Genomic DNA, 27,150 nt, shown 5'->3' with positions numbered 1-27,150 from the left:
CCTGGCACAAAGTAAGCGCTTAACAAATACTGCAATGATTATTTCACCACCCCCTGCTCACCCTGGGAGAGTGGGAGAGAACTGCCTGGGCCGGGTCTTATTTTCTGTTCTCCTCCCTCCTCGATCTCCTTCCTCTCCCGACCCTGTTTTCCCTCCTCCTTCCTCCCCTCAGCCTCAGTTCCCCAGAGGAATGGAGAGCAGGAAACAGACGTTGATTTTATTATCCTTTATTAGGCTCTTGGAGGAGGACAGCCTCCCAGGAGTAGGGGGCTCGGAGGGGGTGGGGGGTAGGCGGAGGCAGCCCCCCGTGGGCCGGGACCCATCGGTGACTTGGCCCATCTCTCCTCCTCCCGATCGTGTGGGGCTCATCTATATTTCTCAGTCAGGACGGAGGACACGATGGACAGGAACTTGTCCCAGGCGGCGTGGGCCTCGGCCGTGAAGTCGGCCGGGAAGCGGGCGGCCAAGGACACCAGGATGCAGTGGGAGAGGAGCTGTGGGAGGAGAGAGGAGGAGGAGTCAGGGGAGCTGCGGGGTGAATCCTGCGCTCGCCCCAGCGCCCTCCCCAACGCCCCAAGGCCCCCGAGCCGACCGCCCACCTTGAAGTTGACGGGGTCGACGCGGAGGATGTAGGCATGCAGCTCGCTCAGCTTGGACAGGGCACCCCCGATGTTGTCGATGTTCTTCACTGCCTCCCCGATGGCGCCGATGACCTTGGAGCCGTGGCCGCGCAGCTGGGCCGAGCCCTGGCTCAGGTCGAAGTGGGGGAAGTAAGTCTTGGTCTGGGGGTAGCTGGCGAACAGCCTGGAGGAGGAGGACAGATGGAGGGCCGCGGTGAAAGTCAGGGTGGCAACAGGGCACAGAGAGGACTGGGAGGGCAAGGGGTGCAGAGGGACACCAGGCCTTGGGGTGGGAACAGGGTCCCAGGGAGGGTCAGGCAGCCACTGAGGGGACTCGCTAAATGGCCCCATTCCCCTCCAAGGTTGAAAAGAGCCAAGATGGCATTGGCTTTGCTCAACCCTGTGGCCACCCCCAGCCTCGGGGCCTGGTGCTGAGTGGCACGAGGCCCCAGGAAGAAGGAGCCAGCCTGGCCATGGCCATGGGGCCTGTGGATGGGGTCTGGGAATCTTGGGCCCGTCTCACCTCTCCAGCGACTCGGCCCCGATGGCGTCCGCCTGGGTGGCCGCCTTTCCCCAGATGGCGATGACTGCGGTCTTGTCGGCCTTGGTCAGAGACATGGCGGCTGGACTCTGGGGCTCAGGTTCTTCTCACTGGAAAACTCGAGATGAGTGACTGGTACCTACCGCCCTCGGGGACCCTCCTTATAAAGGGGCTGGGGGAGAGGGGGTCCAGGCGTCCCTGCTCCCCCATTGGTCCCAATGACAGAGGGGGGTCCACCCAGGGGGTGGAGTTGTCTAATCTGTCTCAGGAACAATCCCCCGATAGCAGAGGGTCCAGGCAGGGCCGGGGGCTCCGGGCAGTTATCGGCATCGTCCATCTTTTACAGGGGTTCTGAGGCTGGGGGTGGGGCACCGGACCCAAGCTACTTCGGCGAAATCCCCCTGGTTGGCCTGTCAGCCGGTCGGGGTTCTGGTGGTCCGAGGGTGGGGTGGCGGGACTGAGGGCCGGAGGCTGGAAACTGAGGCTGGGAACATAGATTGGGACTATGGCATAGTGGGAATGTCCCTGTCCCTTATAATAATAATAATAATAATGATGACATTTGTTAAGCGCTTACTATGTGCAAAGCACTGTTCTAAGTGCTGGGGGGATACAAGGTGATCAGGTTGTCCCACGTGGGGCTCACAGTCTTCATCCCCATTTTACAGATGAAGGAACTGAGGCACAGAGAAGTGAAGTGACTTGCCCAACGTCACACAGCTGACAATTGGTGGAGCTGGGATTTGAACCCCAGACCTCTGACTCCAAAGCCCGGGCTCTTTCCACTGAGCTGCGCTGCTTCTCAATATGGGGCTCAAAGTCTTAAGGGGAAGGGAAAACATTGATTGATTGATTGATTGATTGATTGAACAGGTATTTAATTCCCATATTGTATATGAGGAAACTGGGGCACAGAGAAGTGAAGTGATTTACTCTTGGTCACACAATAGGCAAGTGATGGAGTCGAGATTAGAACCCAGGTGCCCTGACCCCCAAGCTCTTTCCGTTAGGGCACCCTCCTCCTCCTGCTATATTGCTGTTGTTTCCTGCTGCGATCATTTGTATTTGTATTGTACTCTTCCAAGCGCTTAGTACAGTGCACTGCACACAGTAAGTGCTTAATAAATATGATTGAATGAATGAATGAATGGGATAAGGTTCCATCTCTACCTTCTTCATTACCCATGCTTTAAGCACTTGATATTTACCCCATCCTCAGCCCCAGAGGACTTATGGCAATATCCGTCATTTATTTTCATGTCTGTCTCCCTCTCTGGACTGTAATCTCCCTGTAGACAAGGAACATGTCTACCAGTTCTATTAGATCGGATTCTCGCAAGCGCTTAGTACAGTTCTCTGCCCAGATTAAGCACTCAATAAATACCACTGATCGATTGATCAAGTCATCCAGGTCTCTCGCCACAGGGGTGAGGGAGTGGTCCCGGCCGGCATCCTGGGCTGACTGGGCTGGTGATGGGGGTGACCAAATGACCGATTTTTGATCCCTAAGCCTCCCACTTCCATTCCCCTAGATTATTATCTCACCTGCCCACTCTTTCATTCATTCAGTTGTATTTATTAAGCGCTTACTGTGTGCAGAGCACTGTATTTGAGCACTCGGAAGAGAACAATACAACAATAAAAAGACACATTCCCTGCCCGCAACAAGCTTACAGTCTAGGAGACAAGCTCGCAGAACTTGTGGCCAATGTTTCACCCTGGGGCAAGCCTCCACGCTCCGCTCTGGGACCCAGGATGGCCCAGTCCCCTCAACCCCCTAGCCATGCTCCAGAGCATTGAGTGGAAACTGGGCTAACTGGGTTGCCCTCTGAGTTTAGTCGGTAGTGCCACTTGGGACCAGGCTGGCCCTCGCAACCCCAAGGGTCCGGTTCTGGCTCAGTCAGTCAGTTGTATTTACTGAGCACTTACTGTGTGCAGCACTGTACTAAGCGCTTGGGAGAGTACAACAGCCACATTCCGTGCCCACAGTGAGCTTATAGTCTAGAGGGGGAGACAGAGATTAATAGAAATAAATAAATGACAGATAGGGATGTAAATGCTGAGGGGCTGGGGGAGAGGATGAATAAAGTCAGGGAGTGGGAGAATCAATCAATCAATCAATCAATCAATCGTATTTATTGAGCGCTTACTGTGTGCAGAGCACTGTATTAAGCGCTTGGGAAGTACAAGTTGGCAACATATAGAGACAGTCCCTACCCAACAGTGGGCTCACAGTCTAAAAGGGGGAGACAGAGAACAAAACCAAACATACTAACAAAATAAAGGAAAGGAAAGGGAGAAGAGGAAAGGGGGTTTAGTCAGGGAGGGTCTCTTGAGGAGATGGGCCTTTAATAAGGTTTTGAAGAGGGGGAGAGTAATTGTCTGTCTGATAATAATAATAATAATAATGATTAAGTGCTTACTATGTGCCAGGCACCATGCTAAGCACTGGATATGAGGAGGGAGGGCATTCCAGGCCAGAGGCAGGATGTGGTTGAGAGGTCAGTTACGAGACAGACGAGATGGAGGTACAAGTGAGAAGCGGAGTGTGCGGGCTGGATTGGAGTAGCTAGCTAGGGTTCGCATGTCCACCTCGAGAAACCCCCAGAAACTATCCCCCGATGCCCCCTCCACATTCCCCTGCTCCGGGCTTTTCCACCCTCTCCCTACTGGGGTGAGCACGAGGGGTAGGGGTCACAAACGTGAGTGCACTCAGACTGTCAGAAGGGATGACCAGATCAGAGGAGGCAGATTTTCGGGAGGCTTTGATGTGGGGAGGGGCCTTTCTTTGGTGGATTTGTGCTGCAGGGAGGAGGGGTGCGAAGGTGGGAGATGGGAGACTAGAGATTGGTTATCAGGGCTCTGAGAGGCCATCCAGAAACCATGTATGTGTGCGTGTGCACACTAGTGTGAGTCTGTATGTGGGTGATTGCTGGTGTGTGTGTTCATTTGGATTTGTGAGGGCCTGACTGGGCAACGACCCTCTGAGTTTAAAGTGTGGGTGTATGAGTCTGCCGGTGTATTAGTGTATGTCCGTGGGTGAGTCCACCCAGTTATCTAACTGGGTTGTGTCCTTGCAACACAACTTGCATTAAGGAAATTCACACTGTAACACTCACGCATACCAAAGCCACACACACATATATGTTTGCGACTCTTTCTTTTGACACCGTGATGTGGAGGAACGTGATTTGCTTCCCTGAAAGTGTGCTAGCCAAAACGCACTGGGGCAGGAGCGTGGTAGCCCGTGTGTCCATGTTTGGGGTCTGTGTGCTGTGTGTGTGCCTGTGTGGGGGAGTCTAGGTGTGTTGTCTCTGTGGGTGTCCGTAGGTGAGAGTAGATGTGTGTTGTCTGGGTGTGTGTCTGTGTGAGAGTCTGTGGGTGTTTCTATGTGTGAGAATCTGGGTGTGTAGTCTCTATGGGTGTCCGTATGTCAACTCAAGCATAACATGTCCAAACCAGAATTCCTTATCTTCCCACCCAAACCCTGCCCTCCCCCTGCCATTTCCATCACTGTAGACAGCACCACAATCCTTCCTGTCTCACAAGCCCTTAACCTTGGCGTTATCTTCGACTCCTCTCTCTCATTCAACCCACATATTCAGTCTATCACTAAATCCTGTCAGTTCAACCTTCACAACACCGCTAAAATCCGCCCTTTCCTCTCCATCCAAATCGCTACCGTGTTAATCCAAGCACTTATCCGATCCCACCTCGATCACTTTATCAGCCTTCTCGCTGAGGTCCTGCCTCCTGTGTCTCCCCACTCCAATCCACACTTCGCTCTGTTGCCCCTATGCTTTTCCTACAAAATGGCCAGTCCATGTTTCCCCCCTCCTCAAGAACCTCCAGGGGTTGCCCATCCACTTCTGCATCAGACAGAAACTCCTCACTGTTGGCTTTAAAGCAGTCACTCATTTTACCCCCTCCTACCTCACCTCACTACTCTCCTACTACAGCCCAGCCCGCACACTTCACGTCTCTAATGCTAACCATCTCACTGTACCTCAATTTCATCTATCTCACAGCCCACCCCTACCCCATATCCTACCTTTGGCTTGGAATGCCCTCCTTCTTCACACCTGACAGACAACCCCGCACCTGACAGACAACTGCTCTCCCCCACTTCAAAGTCTTACTGAAGGCCCATCACCTCCAAGAGGCCTTCCCTGACTAAGCCTTCATTTCCTCTTCTCCCACTCCCTTCTGCATCTCCCTGATTTACTTCCTTTATTCACCACCTCCCTCAGGTCCGCAGCACTTATGTACATTTCCGTAATTTATGTATTTATATTAGTGTCTGCCTCCCCTTCTAGACTCTATGCCCATTGTGGGCAGGGAATGTGTCTGCTATATTGTACTGTCCCAAGCACTTAGTATGGTGCTCTGCACAAAGTAAGTGCTCAATAAATATGATTGATTGATTGATAGGCACTGGGATTGATCCTCCCTTCAAAGCCCTACTGAGAACTCATCTCCTCCAGGAGGCCTTCCCAGACTGAGCCCCCTTTTTCCTCTCCTCCTCCCCATCCCCCCCGCCCTACCTCCTTCCCCTCCCCACAGCACCTGTATATATTTGTACAGATTTATTACTCTATTTTAACTTGTACATATTTACTATTCTATTTATTTTGTTAATGATGTGCATATAGCTTTAATTCTATTTGTTCTGACGATTTTGACACCTGTCTACATCTTTGGTTTTGTCGTCTGTCTCCCCCTTCTAGACTGTGAGCCCGTTGTTGGGTAGGGACCGTCTCTATATGTTGCCGACTTGTACTTCCCAAGCGCTTAGTACGGTGCTCTGCACACAGTAAGCGCTCAAAAAATACTATTGAATGAAATACTGTATAAGCAGATTGGACACAGTCCCTGTCCACCTGAGCTCACTGTCTAAGAGGAAAGGAGAACAAGTATTTTATGCCCATTTTACAGATGAGGAAAGTGAGGGCCAGAGAAACTAACTACCTCAGGTTCACTCAACAGGCAGGGAGCGGAGCTAGGATTGAAATCTAAATCTTACCTAGGTCTCCTTGGCTCCCTGTCCTGTGTTCTTGCCACTGGGCCAATCAATCAATCAATCAATTGTATTTATTGAGCACTTACTGTGTGCAGAGCACTGTACTAAGCGCTTGGGAAGTACAAGTTGGCAACAGCCACTTGTCTGTGTGTGACCTTGGGCAAGTCACTTTACTTCTCTGGGCCTCAGTTACCTCATCTGTAAAATGGGGATTGAGACTGTGAGCCCCACTTGGAACAGGGACTACATCCAACCCTTTTGCTTGTATCCACCCCAATAAAGCCCAGACTGAAGCACCTTAATAATAATAATGATGATAATAAAGGTATTTGTCAAGTGCTTTCTATGTTCCAGGCACTGTACTAACTGTTGGGATATAGTCCCTGTCCCATGTGGGGCTCACAGTCTCAATCCCTATTTTACAGATGAGGAAACTGAGGCCCAGAGAAGTGAAGTGACTTGCCCAGGGTCACACAACAGACAACTGGCGGAGGTGGGATTAGAACCCATGACCTTCTGGCTCCCAGGCCTGTGGTCTGTCCACTACGCCATGCTGCTTTTCTTCCTTGTGGCTAGGGATCATGTCTACCAGCTCTGATGCATTATATTCTCCCAAGAGCTTAGTCCAGTGCTTTCCACACAGTAAGCTCTCAATCAATGCCATTGATTGATTGATTGATTGGTGCAGAGTAAGCCCTCAGTGAATGAAAGGAGTGAACGATCCAGGGAGATTTCTAACTGCTACAGGCAATAGCAGCCTTGCCCCGTTCGAGGAGCTTGTCTCCCAAAATCCTCGAGATTGTTCTTCCAGAATCCCCAGCTCCAGCCTGAAATGCTACACCTGAGGGATGGGGAACGATCCCCCCACCCCCTGATCCTGGAATCACCATATGAATCTGAAATGGGAATGAATCTTTTGCCCCAGGATCCAAACACATGTGAGAAAGCACAGAGGCCACAGAGGTTGATTTTATTTTCCTTTTATTAGGCTCTTGGAGGAGGACAGCCCCTCCAGAGGTGGAGGGGTCAGAGTGGGCAGGGGGCCTGTGGTCCAGAGCCTGTTGGTGACTCGGCCCCTCTCTCCTCCTTGCGGTGGTGGGTTGCTCATCTGTATTTCTCGGTCAGAACGGAGGACACGATGGACAGAAACTTGTCCCAGGCAGCATGGGCCTCGGCCGTGAAGTCGGCGGGGAAGCGGGCAGCCAAGGACACCAGGATGCAGTGGGAGAGGAGCTATGGGAGGAGAGGAGGAGTTAGACGAGTTGCGGGGTGAATCCTGCGCTCGCCCCAGCACCCTCCCCAACGCCCCACGACCCCCGGGCCGACCGCCCACCTTGAAGTTGACGGGGTCGACGCGGAGGATGTAGGCGTGCAGCTCGCTCAGCTTGGACAGGGCGCCCCCGATGTTGTCGATGTTTTTCACGGCCTCCCCGATGGCGCCGATGACCTTGGACCCGTGGCCGCGCAGCTGGGCCGAGCCCTGGCTCAGGTCGAAGTGGGGGAAGTAGGTCTTGGTCTGGGGGTAGCTGGCGAACAGCCTGGAGGAGGAGGACGGACGGAGGGCCGCGGTGAAAGTCAGGGTGGCAACGGGGCGGGCAAAGGGTGCAGAGAGACACCGGGCCTTGGGGGGGCAACGGGGTCCCAAGGAGGGTCAGGCAGCCACTGAGGGGACTCGATAAATAGCCCCATTCCCCTCCAAGGTTGAAAAGAGCCAAGACGGCGTTTGGTCTGCTCAACCCTCCGGCCACCCCCAGCCTCGGGGCCAGGTGCCGATCGACACAGAGTCACGGGCAGAAGGGGCCAACCCGGCCACAGGGCCCTGGTTGGGGTACGGGAGCCCCGGGCTCGTCTCACCTCTCCAGCGACTCGGCCCCGATGGCGTCAGCCTGGGTGGCCGCCTTTCCCCAGATGGCGATGACTGCGGTCTTGTCGGCCTTGGTCAGAGACATGGTGGCTGGACTCTGGGGGCTCAGGTTCTCCTCACCGGGAAACTCGAGATGAGTGACTGGTGCCTGCTTGCCCCGGTGACCCCCCTAATAAAGGGGTCGAGGGAGTGGGGGTCCAGGCGGTAGCGTTCCGCCATTGGTCCCGACGACGGGGGTCCGCCCAGGGGGGTGGAGTTGTCTAATCTGTCTCAGGAACAATGCACCGATAGTGGAGGGTCCAGGCAGGGCCGGGGGCTCCGGGCAGTTATCTCCATCTTTACAAGGGTTCTGAGGGGGGGATGAGGTGTCCGACGCAGGCCAGTTTGGAGATAACCCACAAATGCCTTGTTCGACGGCTCTCTGAGCTATCCTCTTGTCTGAAGATCCAACGGCCAGACTGCATCCCAGGCCTGTTACATGACCTTGGGCAAGTCACCTAACCTCTCAGTTTCCCTCAGTTTCCTCATCTACAAAATGAGGAGCAGATACCTGTTCTCTCTGCCTCATTCATCCATCCATATTTATTGAGTGCTTACTATTGAGTGCTTACTATGTGCAGAGCATAGTAAGCACATAGTGCTTCTAAGTGCTTGGAAAGTTCAGTACAGCAATAAAGCGAGACAATCTCTGCCCACAATGGGCTTACAGACTTATGTTTCAAGTCTCCTGGGATCGGGACCGTGTCTGACTTGATTAGCTTGATTACCTTTGATCGTCTTGGTATCCCCTTGGTATCCCCTGGGACTCATTCGCTCTGCTCTTGTGGTCCCTGGGACAAGGAGGGGGAGGTGACAGCTCTGGAACAATTAGGCAAGGTTAATAATATTATTATTATTATATTTCTTAAGCGCTTAGCATGTGTCAAGTACTGTTCTAAGCACAGGGGTAGATACAAGCGAATCAGGTTGGACACAGTCCCTGTCCCACATGGGGCTCTTAGTCTTAATTCAACTTTACAGATGAGGTAACTGAAGCACAGGCGAGTTAAGTGACTTCCCCAGGGTGACACAGCAGACAAGTGGAGGAGCCAGAATTAGAACCCAGGTCCTTCTGACTCCTAGGCCCATGCTCTATCCACTAGGCTACGTTGCCCCCGAACACTCCACCCCCAGGGACCTGGGTTATTCGTTTTTTCCTCTAAACGGCTCCATTCATTAGTGTGAGTGTCTGCTGACCTCCCTTGATGTTAACTATGACATATATTAATAATTTCAGTATTTATTAAACACTTATTATGCACCAAGCACTTTGTTGAGCACTGCAATAGATGCAGGATAATCAGATTGGAACTATCCCCATCCTTCATGGGGCTCACACTCCAAGATAGAGGGGGAAAAGATGGAGCAGGAGAGCAAACATCTCCTCCCCATTTTACAGATGAGGAAATTGAGGCCCAGAGGGGTCAAGTGACCGGTCAAAGGTTACATGGCAGTCAGGTAGCAGAGCCAGGATCCAGGCCAGGGTCTCTTGTCTTCCAGCTCTGTACTCTCAGCAACTCTCTGCCCTTGTCTACCGTGTGACCCTCACTTCTCTGGGCCTCAGTGACCTCATCTGTAAAATGGGAATTAAGACCGTGAGCTCCACATGGGATGAGGACTATATACAACCCGATTGGCTTGTATAAACCCCAGTGCTTAGAACAGTGCCTGGCACATATTTAAGTGCTTAACAAATATCACAATTATTATTAATGTGAACTTTCAGGCCACTGTGCTTTACAGACCAAAGTCCCAAAGAGACGGCAAGCTTGTCTCTAGACCGTAAGCTTGTTGTGGGCAGGGAATGTGTCTGTTTATTGTTGTACTATGCTCTCCCAAGCACTTAGAACAGTGCTCTGCACGCAGGAAGCCGTCAATAAATACGATTGAATGAATGAACGAATGATCATGCAGCATGGCCTGGTGGATAGAGCCTGGGCCTGGGAGTCAGAAGGTCATGGGTTCTAATCCCGCCTCGGCCACTTGTCTGCTGTGTGACCTTCAGCAAGTCACTTCACTTCTCTGGGCCTCAGTTCCCTCATCTGCTGCAAAATGGGGATTAATAAAAATGATGATGGTATTTGTTAGCACTATGTGCAAAGCACTGTTCTAAGTGCTTTGGGAAGCAGTATGGCTCAGTGGAAAGAGCCCAGGCTTTGGAGTCAGAGGACATGGGTTCAAATCCCAGCTCCGCCAATTGTCAGCTGTGTGACTTTGGACAACTCACTTCTCTTCTCCTTGCCTCTGTTCCCTCATCTGTAAAATGGGGATTAAGATTGTGAGCCCCCCGTGAGACAACCTGATCACCTTGTAACCTCCCCAATGCTTAGAACAGTGCTTTGCACATAGTAAGCGCTTAATAAATGCCATTATAAAAAAAAAAGTGCTAGGGAGAATACAAGGTGATCAGGTTGTCCCACATGGGGCTCACAGTCTTAATCCCCATTTTACAGGACCGTCTCTAGATGTTGCCAGTTTGTCCTTCTCAAGTGCTTAGTACACTGCTCTGCACACAGTAAGCGCTCAATAAATACGATTGAATGAATGAATGAAAGGTGAGGTAACTGAGGCACAGAGAAGTTAAATGACTTGCCCACGGTCACACAGCTGACAAGTGGCGGAGCTGGGATTCAAACCCATGACCTCTGACTCCCAAGCCCGGGCTCTTTCCACTGAGCCACGCTGCTTCTCAAGACAGCGAGGCCTATGTGGGACAGGGTCTGTGTCCAACCCGATTATCTTGTATCTACCCCAGCGCTTAGGGCAGTGCCTGGCACATAGTAAAGCGCTTACCAAATGCTATAATCATTATTATTATTATCTCCTTGGCACCTGATTGTCCAAGGGCCTCGGGGAGGGATATTTTTAGCTGATTTGGCACCGAAAAGATATGAATGGAGGATGGGAGAGTGTGGAGCTGCCGTTTCCAAAATAAGCCCCAGCCGAGTGGGCTGGAGAAAAGGGGTGCTCTGCTCCGATAAGAGAACGCTGGCAGGGCTCCGCTCTCCCGGGGGGCCTGTCGCTTCTGCTATCACCCACCTTGCAGAGACAGGCGGGACAGATAAGACCTTCTCTTCTCCACCCACATTGATTTCTCTCCAATCGGTCCCCAACGAGAATTGCTAAGGATCCCCATCCTAACTACCGAGCTCGAGGATCTCTCCCCTTGTGCTGAAATCACCAGGATGCCAAAACAGTGTCCACTGACTCTGTTATCCTGCTTGGGACAGTGCTCTCGCAATAAATACAATGGATTGATTCTTCATTTTGGACTTCCTAGTAGCTTAGTACATTGCTCTGCCCACAGTAAGCGCTCAATAAATACGATTGAATGAATGAATGAAGAAATACCATCTTTATTATTATTAAGCTTGTTGTGGGCAGGGAACGACACAATTCTGTTGTATTGTGCTCTTCCAAGAGCATAGTACAGTGCTCTGAACAGCATGGCTCAGTGGAAAGAGCCTGGGTTTGGGAGTCAGAGGTCATGGGTTCTAATCCCGCCTCCACCACTTGTCAGCTGTGTGACTTTGGGCAAGTCGCTTAACTTTCCTGTGCCTCAGTTCCCTCATCTGTAAAATGGGGATTAAGACTGTGAGTCCCTGATGACCTTGTATCTACCCCAGCGTTTAGAACAGTGCTTGGCGCATAGTAAGTGCTTAACAAATATGATTATTATTATTCTCTGTGCCGCAGTGACCTCATCTGTAAAATGGGGATGAAGACTGTGAGCCCCACGTGGGACAACCTGATGACCTTGTATCTACCCTGGCTCTTAGAACAGTGCTTGGCACATAGTAAGCGCTTAACAAATACGATATTATTATTATACTCTGTATAATAATCAGATCAAGGCCCTACTGAGAGCTCATCTCCTCCAGGAGGCCTTCCCAGATTGAGCCCCTTCCTTCCTCTCCCCCTCGTCACCCTCTCCTTCCCCCCATCTTGCCTCCTTCCCTTCCCCACAGCACCTGTATATATGTATATATGTTTGTACACATTTATTACTCTATTTATTTATTTTACTTGCACCTATCTATTCTATTTATTTTATTTTGTTAGTATGTTTGGTTTTGTTCTCTGTCTCCCCCTTCTAGACTGTGAGCCCACTGTTGGGTAGGGACTGTCTCTATATGTTGCCAGCTTGTACTTCCCAAGCGCTTACTACTCTGCACACAGTAAGCGCTCAATAAATACGATTGATTGATTGATTGATCTCATCTGTAAAATGAGGCTGAAGACTGTGAGCCCCGTGGGACAACCTGATTACTTTGTATCTACGCCAGGGCTTGGCACATAGTAAGCGCTTAACAAATACGATTATTTTTATTCTCTCTGCCTCAGTGACCTCATCTGTAAAATGGGGGTTAAAACCGTGAGTCCCACATGGGACAACCTGATGATCTTGCATCTGAGTGCTTAGAACAGGGCTTGGCACATAGTATGCGGTTAAATGCCACCATCATTATAGTAAGCCCTCAATAAATACGATTTATTGATTGATTTGATGGATCGAATACAATTTATTTGAAAAGACTTCCAGGCCCGCGCGCGCTCGGGCCGCCGTCGCCTCAGAAGCACGGCGTGACGTTGCCTGGGCAACCAATCCGGAGCTCTCGCGAGGTTTGGAGCATCACTTCCGGAGGGCGCTCTTTGACCCGCCAGGGGCAGGCGGGACTTGCCCGCCCCCAACCCCCCCATCATTCGCCGCAGGCCCTGCCCCCTCCCCGGCCCGGCCCGGCGAGGATGGGGGACAACAACAGCCCCATCAGCGTGATCCTGGTCAGCTCGGGGAGCAGGGGCAACAAGCTGCTCTTCAGGTACCCCTTCCAAAGGCTGCAGGAGCACCCCGCCGCCCAGGCCAGTGAGTGACAGCGGGGAGGGGCCCGGATCAGCGCATGCGCACGGGGGGAGGTAGGCGGGCCGAGGGTGTCAATCATGCTTGAAAACGGAGGGGAAGGATGAGCGCATGCGCACGGGGAGAGGTAGGCGGGCCGAGTGCGTCAATCATTCTTGAAAACGGAGGGGCAGGATGAGCGCATGCGCACGCGGAGGTAGGCGGGCCGAGGGCGTCAATCATGCTTGAAGACGGAGGGGGCAGGATGAGCGCATGCGCGCGGGGAGGTAGGCGGGCCGAGGGTGTCAATCATGCTTGAAGACGGAGGGGCAGGATGAGCGCATGCGCGCGGGGAGGTAGCCGGGCCGAGGGTGTCAATCATGCTTGAAGACGGAGGGCAGGATGAGCGCATGCGCACGGGGGGAGGGAGGCGGGCCGAGGGCGCTCATTAAATAATAATAATGGCATTTATTAAGCGCTTACTATGTGCAAAACACCGTTCTAAGCGCTGGGGAGGTTACAAGGTGATCAGGTTGTCAGGACTGTCTCCATATGTTGCCGACTTGTACTTCCCAAGCGCTTAGTACAGTGCTCTGCACACGGTAAGCGCTCAATAAATGCGATTGATTGATTCATTCATTCATTCAATCGTATTGCGTGCTTAGTGTGTGCAGGGCACTGTACTAAGCGCTTGGGAAGTACAAGTCGGCAACATATAGAGACAGTCCCTACCCAGCAGTGGGCTCACAGTCTAAAAGGGGGAGACAGAGAACAAAACCAAACATACTAACAAAATAAAATAAATAGAATAAATATGTACAAATAAAATAAATGGAGTAATAAATACGTACAAACATATATACGTATATACAGGTGCCGTGGGGAGGGGAAGGAGGGATGGGAAGGGAGAGGAGGGGGTGAGGAAGGAGGGGGCGCAGTCTGGGAAGGCCTCCTGGAGGAGGTGAGCTCTCAGTAGGGCTTTGAAGGGAAAAGCCCTTTGTCCCACGGGGGGCTCACAGCCGTAACCCCCATTTGCCAGATGAGGGAACTGAGGCCCAGAGAAGTGAAGTGACTTGCCCAAAGTCACACAGCTGACAATTGGGGGAGCCGGGATTTGAACCCGTGACCTCTGACTCCCAAGCCCGGACTCTTTCCAGTAAGACACCCTGCTTCTCCAAATGCCAGGCACTGAACTAAACCCTGGGGTAGATACTGGATTGGACACGGTTCCTGTCCCACATGGGGCTCACAGCCCTAATCCCCATTTTACAGATGGGGGAACTGAGGCCCAGAGAAGTGAAGTGACTTGCCCAAAGTTGCACAGCTGACAAGTGTAGGAGCAGGGATTAGAACCAGTGTGGCTTAGTGGTTAGAGGCCTGGCCTGCGAGTCAGAAGGCTCTGCCACAGATCTGCGCTGTGACCTTGGGCAAGTCACTTCACTTCTTTGAGCCTCAGTGACGTTATCTATAAAATGGGGATTAAGAGTGTGAGACCCATGTGGGACAGGGACTGTGTCCAACCTGTTTAACTTGTATCTATGCCGGTGCTTAGAATAGTACTTGGCACATAGTAAACGCTTGACAAGTACCATAATTATTAATATTACTATTAACCCGACTTCCAGGCTTGGGCTCTATCCACTTGGCCAAGCTACTTTGAGAAGTGAAATGCCTGGGGCGAGCCAGAGCCCCCAACCAGCTCATGGTGCAGAATTTAGAGGAGCACTTTGTCAGCCTGCACTCTGTCGTGGGGGCTTTGGCATCAATCAGTGATATTTATTGAGCACTTAGCTGTGAGCAGAGCACTGTACCAAGCACTTTGGAGAGCACAGTAAACAGAGCTGGTACTCAAATGCCCTACCCACAACAAGGCTACAGTCTAGAGGGGGGAGACAGGCATTAATATAAAAAAATAAATGGTATGATGTTATCGTGCTGTGGTTTTTGTTAAGTTTGTACTCCCTCTTAGACACTGATTTTGCCTAAGAGCAGTCTAAGTTCTTAGTCTGTTTACTTAGTCTACCTTACTGAGTTTACTTAGTTTATTTTACTATGTTTGTCTAAGAAGGGGAATGTGTCCACTAATTCTGTTGCATTGTATAGCTAAAGCCCCTTCGGACAATCAGTCAATCAATCACATTTGTTGAGCGCTTACTGTGTGCAGAGCACTGTACTAAGCGCTTGGGAAGTACAAGTTGGCAACATATAGAGACGGTCCCTACCCAACAGTGGGCTCACAGTCTAGAAGACAGCGCTCTGCTTTTTTTTTTGTGACCATGTGGTATTTGTTAAACACTTACCATGTGCCAGGCACTGTTCAAAGCGCTGGGGTAGATACAAGGTAATCAGTTTGGACACAGTCCATGTCCCACGTGAGGCTCACAGTCTTCATCCCATTTTACAGATGAGGGGACTGAGGCACAGGGAAATGAAGTGACTTGCCCAAGGTGACACAGCAGACATGTGGCGGAGTCGAGATTAGGACGCAGGTCCATCTGACACCCAGACCTGTGCTCTATCCACTAGGCCAAGCGGCTCTAGTAAGCGTTCAATAAATACTGTTGATTTTGTGGAGGAGGAAACCGAGTGCCGCAGTTACCTCATCTTTAAAATCGGGAATCATTCATTCATTCAATCGTATTCATTGAGCGCTTACTGTGTGCAGAGCACTGTACTAAGTGCTTGGGAAGTGCAAGTTGGCAACATCTAGAGACGGTCCCTACCCAACAACGGGCTCACAGTCTAGAAGGGGGAGACAGACAACAAAACAAAACATATTAATAAAATAAATAGAATAAATATGTACAAGTAAAATAAATAAATAAATAGAGTAGTAAATATGTACAAACATAAATACATATATACAGGTGCTGTGGGGAGGGGAAGGAGGGGGAGGGGAAGGAGGAATCGAAACTGTGAGCCCCACATGGGAAAGGGTCTGTGTCCAACCCGATTAGCTTGTATCTACCCAAGCACATAGTACAGTGCCTGGCACTCAGGAAGCACTTAGGTACCATAGTTATTATTATTATTACCATACACTGTACTAAACCCTTAATCACAATAACAGTAGTAGTATTTGTTAAGCACTTTTTGCCAAGCGTGTATTGGGTAGGTATAAGAGTAAAGTCAGATACAGTCCTTATCCCACATAGGGCTCAGAGTCTTAAGGGGGAGGGAGAACAGATAAATAATCCCCATTTAACAGGTGAGGAAACTGAGGCCCAGAGAAGTTTAGTGACTTGCCCATGGCAACCGAGCAGGCAAGTGGTGGAGCCGGGATTAGAACTCAGGAGCTCGGTCACCCAGTCCCGGGCTCTTCCCATTAGGCCAGGCTTGGCTAGTACCCCAAAACCCTGAGACCCATTTTTTGCCAACAAGGAGTTTATACCCTAATAGCAGAGACAGGCATTCTCTGAGTATATACCTGTATATATGTATATATGTTTGTACATATTTTTTACTCTGTTTATTTTACTTGTACATATCTATTCTATTTTATTTTGTTAGTATGTTTGGTTTTGTTCTCTGTCTCCCCCTTTTGGACTGTGAGCCCACTGTTGGGTAGGGACTGTCTCTATATGTTGCCAATTTGTACTTCCCAAGCGCTTAGTACAGTGCTCTGCACATAGTAAGCGCTCAATAAATATGATTGATGATGAGGAGGAGGATGGGGAGAGCGATAACAGAGAGCCGGAAGCGGTTGTTGGGCTGCTCCGGGCGCTGGGAGGTAATCAGGACAAACTTGCCGGAGGAGGTGAGAGTTTGGGAGAACTCTGGAGGCCTGGAGGGTTGAGGATGGATCAAAGGAGAAGCAGTGTTGCCTAGTGGTTAGAGCATGGGTATAGGAGTCAGGAGGACCTGGGTTCTAATCCCAGCTCTGCCGCTTTTCTGCTGTGTGATCTTGGGCAAGTCACTTCACCTCTCTTTACCGTAGTTACCCCATGTGTAAAATGGAGATTAAGACTGGGAGCCCCAAAGGGGGACAAGTACTGTGTTCAACCTGATTAGCTTGTATCTACCCCAGCACTTATTAGTAATAATAATAATAACTGTGGTGTTTGTTAAGCACTTACTACATGCCAGGCACTGTTTTAAGCTCTGGGGTGGATACAAGCGAATCGGGTTGGGCACGGCCCCTGTCCCATGTGGGGCTCACAGTCTCAATCCCCATTTCGCAGATGAGGGAATTGAGGCCCAGAGAAGTAACTTGCCCAAGGTCATACAGCAGACAGGTGGATTAGAACCCATGACCTTCTGACTCGCAGGGCTGTTCTCTATCCACTGTGCCATGTTGCTTCCCCTAGAATGGTGCTTGACACATAGTAAGAGCTTAGCAATTGCTATTATTATTATTATTATTGTCTCTCTTTTGGAGAGGGTTGATTGTCGTCCGTCCCCCCTCACCCCGACAAGGGCCTGCTGCCTCAGGTGCTCAAGCCTGGGGTCAAACAGGGCAGGGTCCAGGTTGACCGCCGCCCGCACTTGCACTCGTGGGCGGCTGGGCCTGGGGCGGGTGGCCGAGCCGAGGCCGGGGCTCGCCTTGGCACTGCCCGCTCCAGGCGTCCCCACTCTCGCTCCAGGCCAACCGCGGAGCCGATACGCCGTGAACAGCAGCGGGGACGGCTCCGAGGACCAGGATGGGGACTCCAGGTGAGGGGGTCTCGGGGGAGGCGGGGTCGGAACGGGCGGGCCGGCCCCCCGGCTGGGGGCACGGATCCACCCAGGCGCACCGCGGAGACTTCGGGGATCCTGGGCGGGCAAAGGGGCCCGGGCCCATTGGTCTGGGCTGCCGGATTCCAGCCCTGTGGCGGGCGGTGGGGCCTCTGCCTCCACCCGAGGGCATCCCAGATGCCAACCTAGTCGCTGTCCCTTGATCTCGCCGCTGACCCCTTGCCCACGTCCTGCCTCTGGCCTGGAACGCCCTCCCTCTTCACGGTCGAAAGACCGCAATGCTCCCCTCCTTCCGAGTCTTATTAAAATCCCATCTCTTCCAAGAGGCCTTCCTGGGGATTAAGTCCTCATTCCCCCTATTTCCTCTGCATCACCCTTGCATCTTTTAGACTGTGAGCCCACTGTTGGGTAGGGACTGTCTCTATGTGTTGCCAACTTGTACTTCCCAAGCGCCCTGCACACAGTAAGCGCTCAATAAATACGATTGATTGATTGATTTTTTACCCTTCGTTCATTCTGCCTACTAATGTCCATATCCATTATTATATATTACCATCTGTCCTCCCCTCTAGATCCGAAGTTAGTTATGGGCAGGGAGCATGTCTGTTTATTGTCGTAATCTCCCAAGCACTTAGTAATAATAATAATAATGATGGAATTTGTTATGTGCTAACCGTGTGCCAAGCACTGTTCTAAGCGCTGGGGTAGATACAAGGTAATCAGGTTGTCTCACGTCGGGCCCACATTCTTAATCCGCATTTGACATATGAGGGAACTGAGGCATAGAGAAGCTAAGTGGCTTGGCCAAAGTCTCATAGCTGATAAGTGGCGGAGCCAGGATTCGAACCCACGACCTCTGACTCCCAAGCCCGGGCTCTTTTCACTAAGCCAGACTGCTTCTCCAGTGCTTTGTGCTCTGCACACAGTAAGGTCTCAATAAATACGACTGAATGAATGTAAGGTCCTTCTGGGCAGGGAATGTGTCTACTGACTCTGTTGTATTGTACTCTTCCAAGCGTTTAGTGAGCTGTTTTCACCAAGTGCTCAATAAATAGGTTTGATCACTAGAACCCAGGTCCTCTGAGTCCCCGGCCCCTTCTCTTTCCACTAGGCCACATCGCTTCCGTAATTTATTTTAATGTCCGTCTCCCCAACTAGATTGTAAACTCCTGGAGGGCAGGATTGTTTCTACCAACCCTCTTGTGGTAACACTAGTAATAATTATGGTGTTCGTTAAGTGCTTACTATGTGCCAGGCACTGTTCTAGGCACTGCGATAGAGACAGGGTATTCAAGTTAGACACAGTCCCTGTCCCACAGAGGACTCACAGTCTTAATCTTAGTTTTAATGTGCCTCAGTGACCTCATCTGTAAAATGGGGATTAAGACTGTGAGCCCCACGTGGGACAACCCGATCACCTTGTATCCTCCCCAGTACTTAGAACAGTGCTTGGCACATAATAAGCGCTTAACAAATACCATTATTATTATTATTATTATTATTAATTCCCATTTTACAGATGAGGGAACTGAGGCCCAGAGAAGTTAAGTGACTTGCCTAGATTCACACAGCAGACACGTGACGCAGCCGGGATTAGACTCTCCCAAGTGCTTAGTACAGTGTTCTGCACACGATAAGCATTCATTAGACTGTGAGCCCACTGTTGGGTAGGGACCGTCTCTGTATGTTGCCAACTTGTACTTCCCAAGCACTTAGTACAGTGCTCTGCACACAGTAAGCGCTCAATAAATACGATTGATTGATTAGATGCCACTGATTGTGCCAATAATGGAAGATTCTGAATTAGACTTTTTGTGTAAGTGTCTAACCATAGCCCTTAATTTTCAAAGTGCCGGCCTTCCACGTTCTATTCCGCGAAAAGAGCAGAGTGACTGTTAGCACAAGGTCATCCAGCCGGTCAGTCGGATTTATCGAGAACAGTGCTTTGCACATAGTAAGCGCTTAATAAATGCCATCATTATTACTAAGGTACCAAAGGCTAAGGAGATCTGTTGTCATACTCCAGCTTCCGACTGTAGTTACTCTTTCCAGGTTAGAGAGCCGTCGAAAACCCCGTAGCGCTGAGGGGAATGAACTGTGAAAGGGTCACCTTATAAACAGTCTGGCGATGGAGCTGTAGTAATCGTGTGAGGAGCAGTGTGGCCTAGTGGAAAGAGCCCCAGGGCCTGGGAAGCAGAGGACCTCGGGTTCTCATCCCGGCTCTGTAAAATCATTCATTCATTCAGTCGTATTTATTGAGCGCTTACTGTGTGCAGAGCACTGGACTAAGCGCTTGGGAAGTACAAGTTGGCAACATATATTCATTCATTCATTCAATCGTATTGAGCGCTTACTGTGTGCAGAGCACTGTAATAAGCGCTTGGGAAGTACAAGTTGGCAACATATATTCATTCATTCAATCGTACTTATTGAGCGCTTACTGTGTGCAGAGCAATGGACTAAGCGCTTGGGAAGTACAAGTTGGCAACATATATTCATTCATTCAATCGTACTTATTAAGCGCTTACTGTGTGCAGAGCACTGGACTAAGCGCTTGGGAAGTACAAGTTGGCAACATATATTCATTCATTCATTCAGTCGTACTTATTGAGCGCTTACTGTGTGCAGAGCACTGGACTAAGCGCTTGGGAAGTACAAGTTGGAAACATATATTCATTCATTCATTCAATCATATTTATTGAGTGCTTATTGTGTGCAGAGCACTGTAATTAGCGCTTGGGAAGTACAAGTTGGCAACATATATTCATTCATTCATTCAATCGTACTTATTGAGCACTTACTGTGGGCAGAGCACTGGACTAAGCGCTTGGGAAGTACAAGTTGGCAACATATATTCATTCATTCAATCGTATTTATTGAGCGCTTACTGTGTGCAGAGCACTGTAATAAGCGCTTGGGAAGTACAAGTCGGCAACATATAGGGAAAATCACTGAAATGATGGTATTTATTGAGCACTTCCTTCGGGGAGACGTCTGTACTAGCCAGCAGCCAGCGGCGGTTTCCTTCAGCACTACGTGCCAGGCACTGGACTAAGCGCCGGGGTAGATCCAAGCCAACCAGGTTGAACACGGTCCCCGTCCCACGTGGGACTCACAGTCTTCATCCCCATTTTCCCGATGAGGGAACTGAGGCCCAGTGAAGTGACTTGCCGAAGGTCACACGGCGGACCAGTGGCAGAGCTGGGAATGGAACCCAGGTCCTTCTGACTCCCAGGGCCCGTTGCTCCCGAAATGGGAATCTCAGGTGCAGGATCCTCGTGGTGGTGGTGGGGGGGGGTTGGGAGGGGAGGATCAGGGTTCAGCTTCCCTGCCTGGGGGTGTTAGCTGCTCCGGCGCGGCTTCAGTTGGCACACCCCCTTGGCACATGAGAAGTAGCGTGGCTTCATGGCAGGAGCCCCTTCTGCCCTGGCTTCTCTGCCCTCCAAGGGTTGGCCTGCCCCTTGGAGCTGAGGAGTCGGTCTTGGCCAGCCCCCCAACTCCCCCATCACTTCCAGGGGGACCCCCCTGCCACCTGGCCGGAGGAGATAGTGTGACCTCCCGGGCGAGGGAGAAAGCCCAGCTCCCAACCCCCCGACCCGCCCTCCGGATTTTCTCCCTTATCTGCAGCAGGGCCCTCCTTAGGTTTGTTTGGTTTTAAATTCATTCATTCATATTTATTGAGCACTTATTGCATGCAGAGCACCGTGCTGAGCACTGGGGAAGTACATGTCGGCAACAGATAGAGACAATCCCTACCCAACAGCGGGCTCACAGGCTCGAAGGGGAGGACAGACAACAAAACCAAACAAGTAGGTAGGGACTGTCTCTATATGTTGCCAATTTGTACTTCCCAAGCGCTTAGTACAGTGCTCTGCACACGGTAAGTGCACAATAAATCGTAATTTACGATTTGCTCGTAAAGTAGAGAAGCAGCCTGGCAGGGTGGACAGAACCCGGGCTCTGCCACTTTTTCAGCTGTGTGACCTTGGACAAGTCACTTCGTTTCTCTGTGCCTCAGTTACCTCATCGGTAAAATGGGGATTGAGACTGTGAGCCCCACGTGGGACAGGGACCATGTCCATCCTGATTGGCTTGGATCCATCCCAGAGCTTAGTGCAGTGCCTGGCACATATAACAATAGACACATTCCCTGCCCACAATGGGTTTACAGTCTAGAGAAAGAGGCAGATATTAATAGAAAGAAAGAAATGACAGATATAGACCTAAGTGGTGTGGGGCTGGGAGTGGGGAAGAAAAAGGGAGCAAGTCAAGGCGACACAGAAGGGAGTGGGAGAAGAGGAAAGGGGGGTTTAGGGAAGGCTTCTTGGAGGAGATGCGGTTGAGCCTTTATTGTGTGCAGAGCACTGTACTAAGCGCTTGGGAGGGTACAGTACAACAAAATGGGTAGACATGTTCCCTGCCCATCGTGCGCTTTTGTTCAGTAACCCCTGACATTTTGGCTTGCCTTTCATCAATCCGTCAGGGCTATTTATGGAGCGCCTGCTCCTTGCTAGTTACTATACTAAGCACCTGGAAGAGTACAACATACGTTCCCTGACCGTGCTGGAGGGCCACTGGGAGAGGGAGGAGGCTGACTGGGTTGGCACAGTAGCCTCTCGGTAAATGGGGCTCCTGGGCAACTTCAGCCGTTTAGGTCGCTCCCCGGCTCGGAGATTTGGATTTGAAAAGCGGGGCAGGGAGAGCAGAGAGCTGAGCTGGGGTTCTTAGACTTGTTCCTTCTAGACTAGAAGCTCGCAGGGGATGTGGCTACCAATTCTGTCGTCCTCTCCCAAGCGCTCAGTAAGTGCTCAATAAATACCACTGGTGGATGTGTTTCGGGGGGTTGGGGCCAGGTTACATGTCCGATTGCTCTTGGTCCCGATTCACCGGGCTTCCCAGCGGCTTAACTCTTTTTTATCATTCTGCTCTTTCCCCTGGCCCGGAGGTTGAAACCCCACCAGAGGCCCAAGGCAAGGCCCGGGTGACTTTGGGTGGTTTATTCGTTTCGTCGTGTTGTTTTGTGTTGACGGTCCCGTTCCCATTTCAGTGATCAGTGCCCTGTAACTGATGAGCAATTGGTGTCAGGGTAAGCCCCGCTGTTTCCCAACATCCCTTTCCCCTTGACTACCCGCCTCCCCCTGCCCCGTGTCCCCCTCCTCCTTCCCGTGACCGGGCTGTGTGTTTGATCATTCACTCCGCATCGAACAATTGAATTAACCGGAACAGCCAGCGGCCATTGCTCTGCCCTCCTTCCTGCTCAGATCTACCCCTTGCCCCCGCGGCAGGCGAGGGGGGAAGATCCCGCCGTCTTCTGTGCCCCGAAGCGTGCAGTCATCGCACGTGCTCGGATGCTAGGAGGAGAGGGGGGCGGAGTTGTCGGCGGAGATCGGCCAACTGGCCCCCCGCGGCAGGGGTGTGGGGGTCCTCGTCCAGGGGTGACCCCGGGGGGACCTCATCTCTTTGAAGGGTCACCAGTCCGGGGGGTCCCTGTTGGAAAGCTGCTTCCGGAGGGAGACCGGTTCTGACCCCGTCGCATGGGTTCTAATCCTGCCTCTGCCGCTTGTCTGCTGTGTGACCTTGGGCAAGTCACTTCACTTCTCTGGGCCTCAGTTATCTCATCTGTAAAATGGGGATGGAGACCGGGAGCTCCACGTGGGTCAACTGGAGTACCTTGTATCTACCCCGGTGCTTAGAACTGTGCTTGGCACATAGTAAGCACTTAACAAATACCACATTTGTTATTATTATTATCTATAAAATGGGAGTTGCCACTGTGAGCCCCATGCGGGACAGGGACTATGTCCAACCCCATTTGCTTGTATCCGACCCAGCGCTTAGCACAGTGCCTAGCACGTCATAGGCACTTAAATGCCGTAGTTTATTTTTATTATGATGATAATTGTCTGCTCAGTGGAATGGGCAGAGGGTGGTCAAGGCATTTGGCAGGAGCCCTCCTGGCCCCTCTGCACCCCCTCCTCAGGGGTAATGATGGTATCTGTTCCCCCTTTTAGACTGTAAGCCCACTGTTGGGTAGGGACTGTCTCTATATGTTGCCAACTTGGACTTCCCAAGCGCTTAGTACAGTGCTCTGCACACAGTAAGCGCTCAATAAATACGATTGATGATGATGATCTGTGTGTCAAGCAGTGTTCTAAATGCTGGGGAAGATACACATGAATCAGGTCAGACACAGTCCCTAGCCCACATGGGGCTCACAGTCTTAATCCCCACTTTCCAGGTGAGGGAACCGAGGCCCAGAGGAGTGAATCGGCTTGCCCAAGGTCACCCAGCAGACAAGTGGCGGGGCCAGGATTAAGCGAGTCTCAGGCCCGGGCTCTATCCATTGGGCCACGCTGCGTCAACACCTGCCCGAGGCAGGGGGCCGGACCGAATCATCCGTACGGCCGGGACCTCTGGGAGAATCCAGCCGCCCTTGCGGGGCCGCTGAGCACCCCCAGTCGAGGTGGTCAAACGTGGCCAAGGGCAGGTAGGTGGCCCGGGACTCCGGTGGAGCCGAGCCCCGGTCCTGGAGGGAGCGGGCCGCCTCTGGGCTGTGGAGATAGAGCCGAGAGGACGGACACGCCCCGCAGCTGGACCTGGCCCTCCGGGCCGATACCAGGCTATCTGGACCCCCTGCTCCCAGAGGGAGGCAGATACCATCCTCGGGACGCTTGTGTGTGTCATCAGTAATCCAAAAAACACCCCATTCATCCTCCCCCCACCGCCCAACCAACTCTCAAGTCCTCAGGTAGAGGAGCAGCGTGGCCTAGTGGAAAGAGGCCGGGTCTGACAACTGTCAGGGGACCTGGATTTTAATCCCGGTTTCCCCACTTCTCTTCCCTTCGCTGGGCCTCGGTTTCCTCAGCGGTAAAAGAGGGATAAAAAAAACTTCTCCCTCCCCCTTAGCGAGCCCCAAGTCTGGGTCCGACCTGATTAGCCGGTGTCCACCTCAGCGCTTCGTACAGGGTTTGGTGCCTAGTAAATGCTCCACACAAACAGCCTCATTATTACATTCCCAAATCCATGACGTGGTGGATAGAGTACGGGCCTGGGAGACGTAAAGTCATGGGTTCTAATCCCAGCTCCGCCACTTGTCTGCTGCGTGACCTTGGGCAAGTCACTTCGCTTCTCCGTGCCTCAGTTACCACATCTGGAAAATGGGGATCATCATCATCATCATCAGTCGTATTTATTGAGCGCTTACTATGTGCAGAGCACTGTACTAAGCGCTTGGGAAGTACAAATTGGCAGCATATAGAGACAGTCCCTACCCAACAGTGGGCTCACAGTCTAAAAATCGAGACTGAGCCCCACGTGGGACAGGGACTGTGTCCGGCCCGATTAGCTCGTATCTACCCCAGCGCTTAGCACAGTGCCTGGCACGCAGTAAGCGCTTAACAGATACCATAATTATTATTACTATTATTCCATAGCAAGCGCTCAACAAAAACAGCATTATTATTATATTCCAAAATCCGCAGATGGCTCAAGCGGTTCCCACAAGCGATTGATGTGGGAAACTCAAATTCTTCCTATTTATTATTGGAACAAAAAAGCCCTCAGACAGTATGAGTCTTGCCCTCCATTGGTATCGTCATAGAAACCGTGACAGGCCACCCTGGGCCTTCCCCCGGGGACACGACACCAGACAGAACCACCGAGGTGCCCGTCAGCCCAACGGTAGGCGGTTTGGGACTCCTGCCCCGTGCAGAACACTGTACTGGGCGCTTAGGAGAGTCCAGTAGGGTCAGTAGGCATTCTTTATGTGCCGAAGCAGGAGGTCATCAGTCAATGGCCGCTTAGCCAGTGATTTAATCCGGAGCCCCGGCCCCTGGCCGAGATCAGCTCCCGCTCTTTTTTTTTTTAATTCCCTTTTTTTAATTCCGCCTGTACCTCCCATCGCGTGAGAAGCGATGGATCACCAAGCATGGTCTGTTCCCCTCCCCCCCCCCCGCCCGCCTCCAATCTTTGCTTTTTGATGCCTTCTACTCCCAATTCCGGTGATCGGGATCCCCCGATTGGGCGGAATCGGATAATTGGGGGGGGGCTGTAATTGACAAGAGCGAATCGGACGGGTGGGAGCACATGGGGGAGGCTTGTTGGGTGTCACCGAAGACTCAGGCCCAATGACCCTGAGGGTCTTCCTCCCCCTCCGGCCCCCCCATCCCCACTCCCAGCTTTTCCCGACGGCGGGCGCCCGGGTGACCGCTGTCTCGTCTGTTTCCATCCCGGCCGCCGCCTTTTCCGGGAAGGTTTTCCGACGTCATCCTGGCCACCATCTTGGCCACCAAGGCCGACGTGTGCGGGCAGAAGTTCGAGCTGAAGATCGACAACGTGCGTTTTGTGGGTCACCCCACCCTGCTACAGCACGGCCTGGGTCAGGTACGTCAACCCTGGGCTCCCCGCACGGTGACCCGGGTGAAACCGTCTCTGCAGTCCTTGCCCTGATTTCCTGGATCTAATAATAATAATAATGGCATTTGTTAAGGGGGCAGAACCAGACTCCCCCCACCCCCCAGGCGCCATCCAGAGAGAATGAACTGACCAATGTTTGAAAATGTGCATCGCGCATTGCGAAGAGAAATTCCTAACTGAATTTGATTAGCTCCCCAGGTTGAGAGGTGATGTGTTGGTCTGGTGTTTTTAATCCTTTTCCGTTTTCTCAGCATCTTGGAAGTCACCTGATCAGTTGCAGGAAATCTGTAACTAAGGCGTGGGGGTAGGAAATCTAACCAACTTCCCTTCAGGGCCTTATTGGGGGTAAGAAAGCCCTGAGAGGCTGGAGCGTCAGTTTAGATCCAAAGGGGATTTATTTGAGGAAAGGCACCTTCTTCAAGCAAGGGTTGCCTCCCTCAAGTAAATGATTGCCTTCCTCAAGCGAAAAGCACCTAAACCGCAAAGGCGGTAATTGGGAGAGAATTTGCAATTGCTCTCCCAGGCTAGAAATGCCTGGTAGGAGTGGCGACTTAGTCACTATTTCTGAAATTCTACTGCATTAGATTTTGCTAAACTGATAAAAGAGGTATATAAGCAAGTCGAATACAAACTACATGGCACATGGCCTAGTGGAAAGGGCCCGGGAGTCGGAGGACCTGGGTCCTAATCCCACCTCTACCACTTGTCTGCTGTGTGACTTTGGCCTGGTCGCTTGACTTCTCTGTGCCTCAGTTGAGTCATTTGTAAAATGGGAATTGACGCTGAGTCCCGTGTGGGACCTGGACTGTGCCTAACCCGATTTGCTTGTATCCACCCAAGCGCTTAGAGCAGTGCCTGGCACACAGTAAGCACTGAGCAGACAGCAGAATTATTATTCATTCAATCATTCAGTTCTTTCAATCGTATTTATTGAGCACTTACTATGTGCAGAGCACTGTACTAAGGGCCCGGGAGACTAGAATCCAACAATAAACAGTCACATTCCCTGCTCATATCAAGCTTACAGTCTGATACGGGGGAGAAAGACATGAATAGAAGGAAATAAATGAGAGATATGGACATAAGTAGTGTGGGGCTGGGAGCGGGGAAGAGCAAAGAGAGAAGCAGCGTGGCTCAGTG

General features: G+C 51.5%; 3 protein-coding genes across 5 annotated transcripts in view; 1 reads left to right on the top strand and 2 right to left on the bottom strand.

Annotated features, from left to right (window-relative positions):
- Positions 1–247: 247 nt before the first annotated feature.
- LOC119942016 (hemoglobin subunit pi) lies at positions 248–1,253 on the bottom strand. Its single transcript, XM_038762670.1, has 3 exons — positions 1,144–1,253; positions 600–804; positions 248–494 (listed from the first exon to the last, which is right to left on the bottom strand). Exons 1-3 carry the CDS (start codon positions 1,236–1,238, stop codon positions 366–368), a joined length of 429 nt encoding a protein of 142 aa, XP_038618598.1. The 5' UTR covers positions 1,239–1,253; the 3' UTR covers positions 248–365.
- A 6,006-nt stretch (positions 1,254–7,259) lies between these two features.
- Positions 7,260–8,185, bottom strand: HBZ (hemoglobin subunit zeta). The gene is made up of 3 exons (XM_038762986.1): positions 8,036–8,185; positions 7,515–7,719; positions 7,260–7,414 (listed from the first exon to the last, which is right to left on the bottom strand). The coding sequence occupies exons 1-3, from the start codon at positions 8,128–8,130 to the stop codon at positions 7,286–7,288; spliced, it is 429 nt and encodes a 142-aa protein (XP_038618914.1). The 5' UTR covers positions 8,131–8,185; the 3' UTR covers positions 7,260–7,285.
- A 4,608-nt stretch (positions 8,186–12,793) lies between these two features.
- The window catches only part of NPRL3 (NPR3 like, GATOR1 complex subunit), a 38,266-nt gene continuing 23,909 nt past the window's right edge, over positions 12,794–27,150 (top strand). For 2 of the 3 annotated variants that reach the window (XM_038762948.1, XM_038762947.1), the window contains exons 1-4: positions 12,794–12,948; positions 17,505–17,574; positions 22,643–22,681; positions 25,848–25,977. In XM_038762948.1, coding sequence (XP_038618876.1) covers positions 12,831–12,948; positions 17,505–17,574; positions 22,643–22,681; positions 25,848–25,977 — 357 coding nt within the window. In that variant the 5' untranslated portion in view covers positions 12,794–12,830. The remainder of the gene's footprint in view (positions 12,949–17,504; positions 17,575–22,642; positions 22,682–25,847; positions 25,978–27,150) is intronic. The other variant, XM_038762949.1, reaches the window with a different exon arrangement.

The sequence above is a fragment of the Tachyglossus aculeatus genome, chromosome 21 (genome assembly GCF_015852505.1).
Source record: "Tachyglossus aculeatus isolate mTacAcu1 chromosome 21, mTacAcu1.pri, whole genome shotgun sequence".
Classification (NCBI taxonomy): Eukaryota; Metazoa; Chordata; class Mammalia; order Monotremata; family Tachyglossidae; genus Tachyglossus; species Tachyglossus aculeatus.
Note: the sequence above shows the minus strand (reverse complement) of the source record. Positions and strands in the feature narration are given on the sequence as shown.

Excerpts from the sequence above, each read along its gene's own strand:
- LOC119942016 (XM_038762670.1), bottom strand. The coding sequence starts at position 1,238 with ATGTCTCTGACCAAGGCCGACAAGACCGCAGTCATCGCCATCTGGGGA. Across the intron at positions 805-1,143 it reads GGGGCCGAGTCGCTGGAGAG|GCTGTTCGCCAGCTACCCCC; the intron begins GTGAGACGGGCC and ends CTCCTCCTCCAG. Across the intron at positions 495-599 it reads TCGACCCCGTCAACTTCAAG|CTCCTCTCCCACTGCATCCT; the intron begins GTGGGCGGTCGG and ends CTCCTCCCACAG.
- HBZ (XM_038762986.1), bottom strand. The coding sequence starts at position 8,130 with ATGTCTCTGACCAAGGCCGACAAGACCGCAGTCATCGCCATCTGGGGA. Across the intron at positions 7,720-8,035 it reads GGGGCCGAGTCGCTGGAGAG|GCTGTTCGCCAGCTACCCCC; the intron begins GTGAGACGAGCC and ends CTCCTCCTCCAG. Across the intron at positions 7,415-7,514 it reads TCGACCCCGTCAACTTCAAG|CTCCTCTCCCACTGCATCCT; the intron begins GTGGGCGGTCGG and ends CTCCTCCCATAG.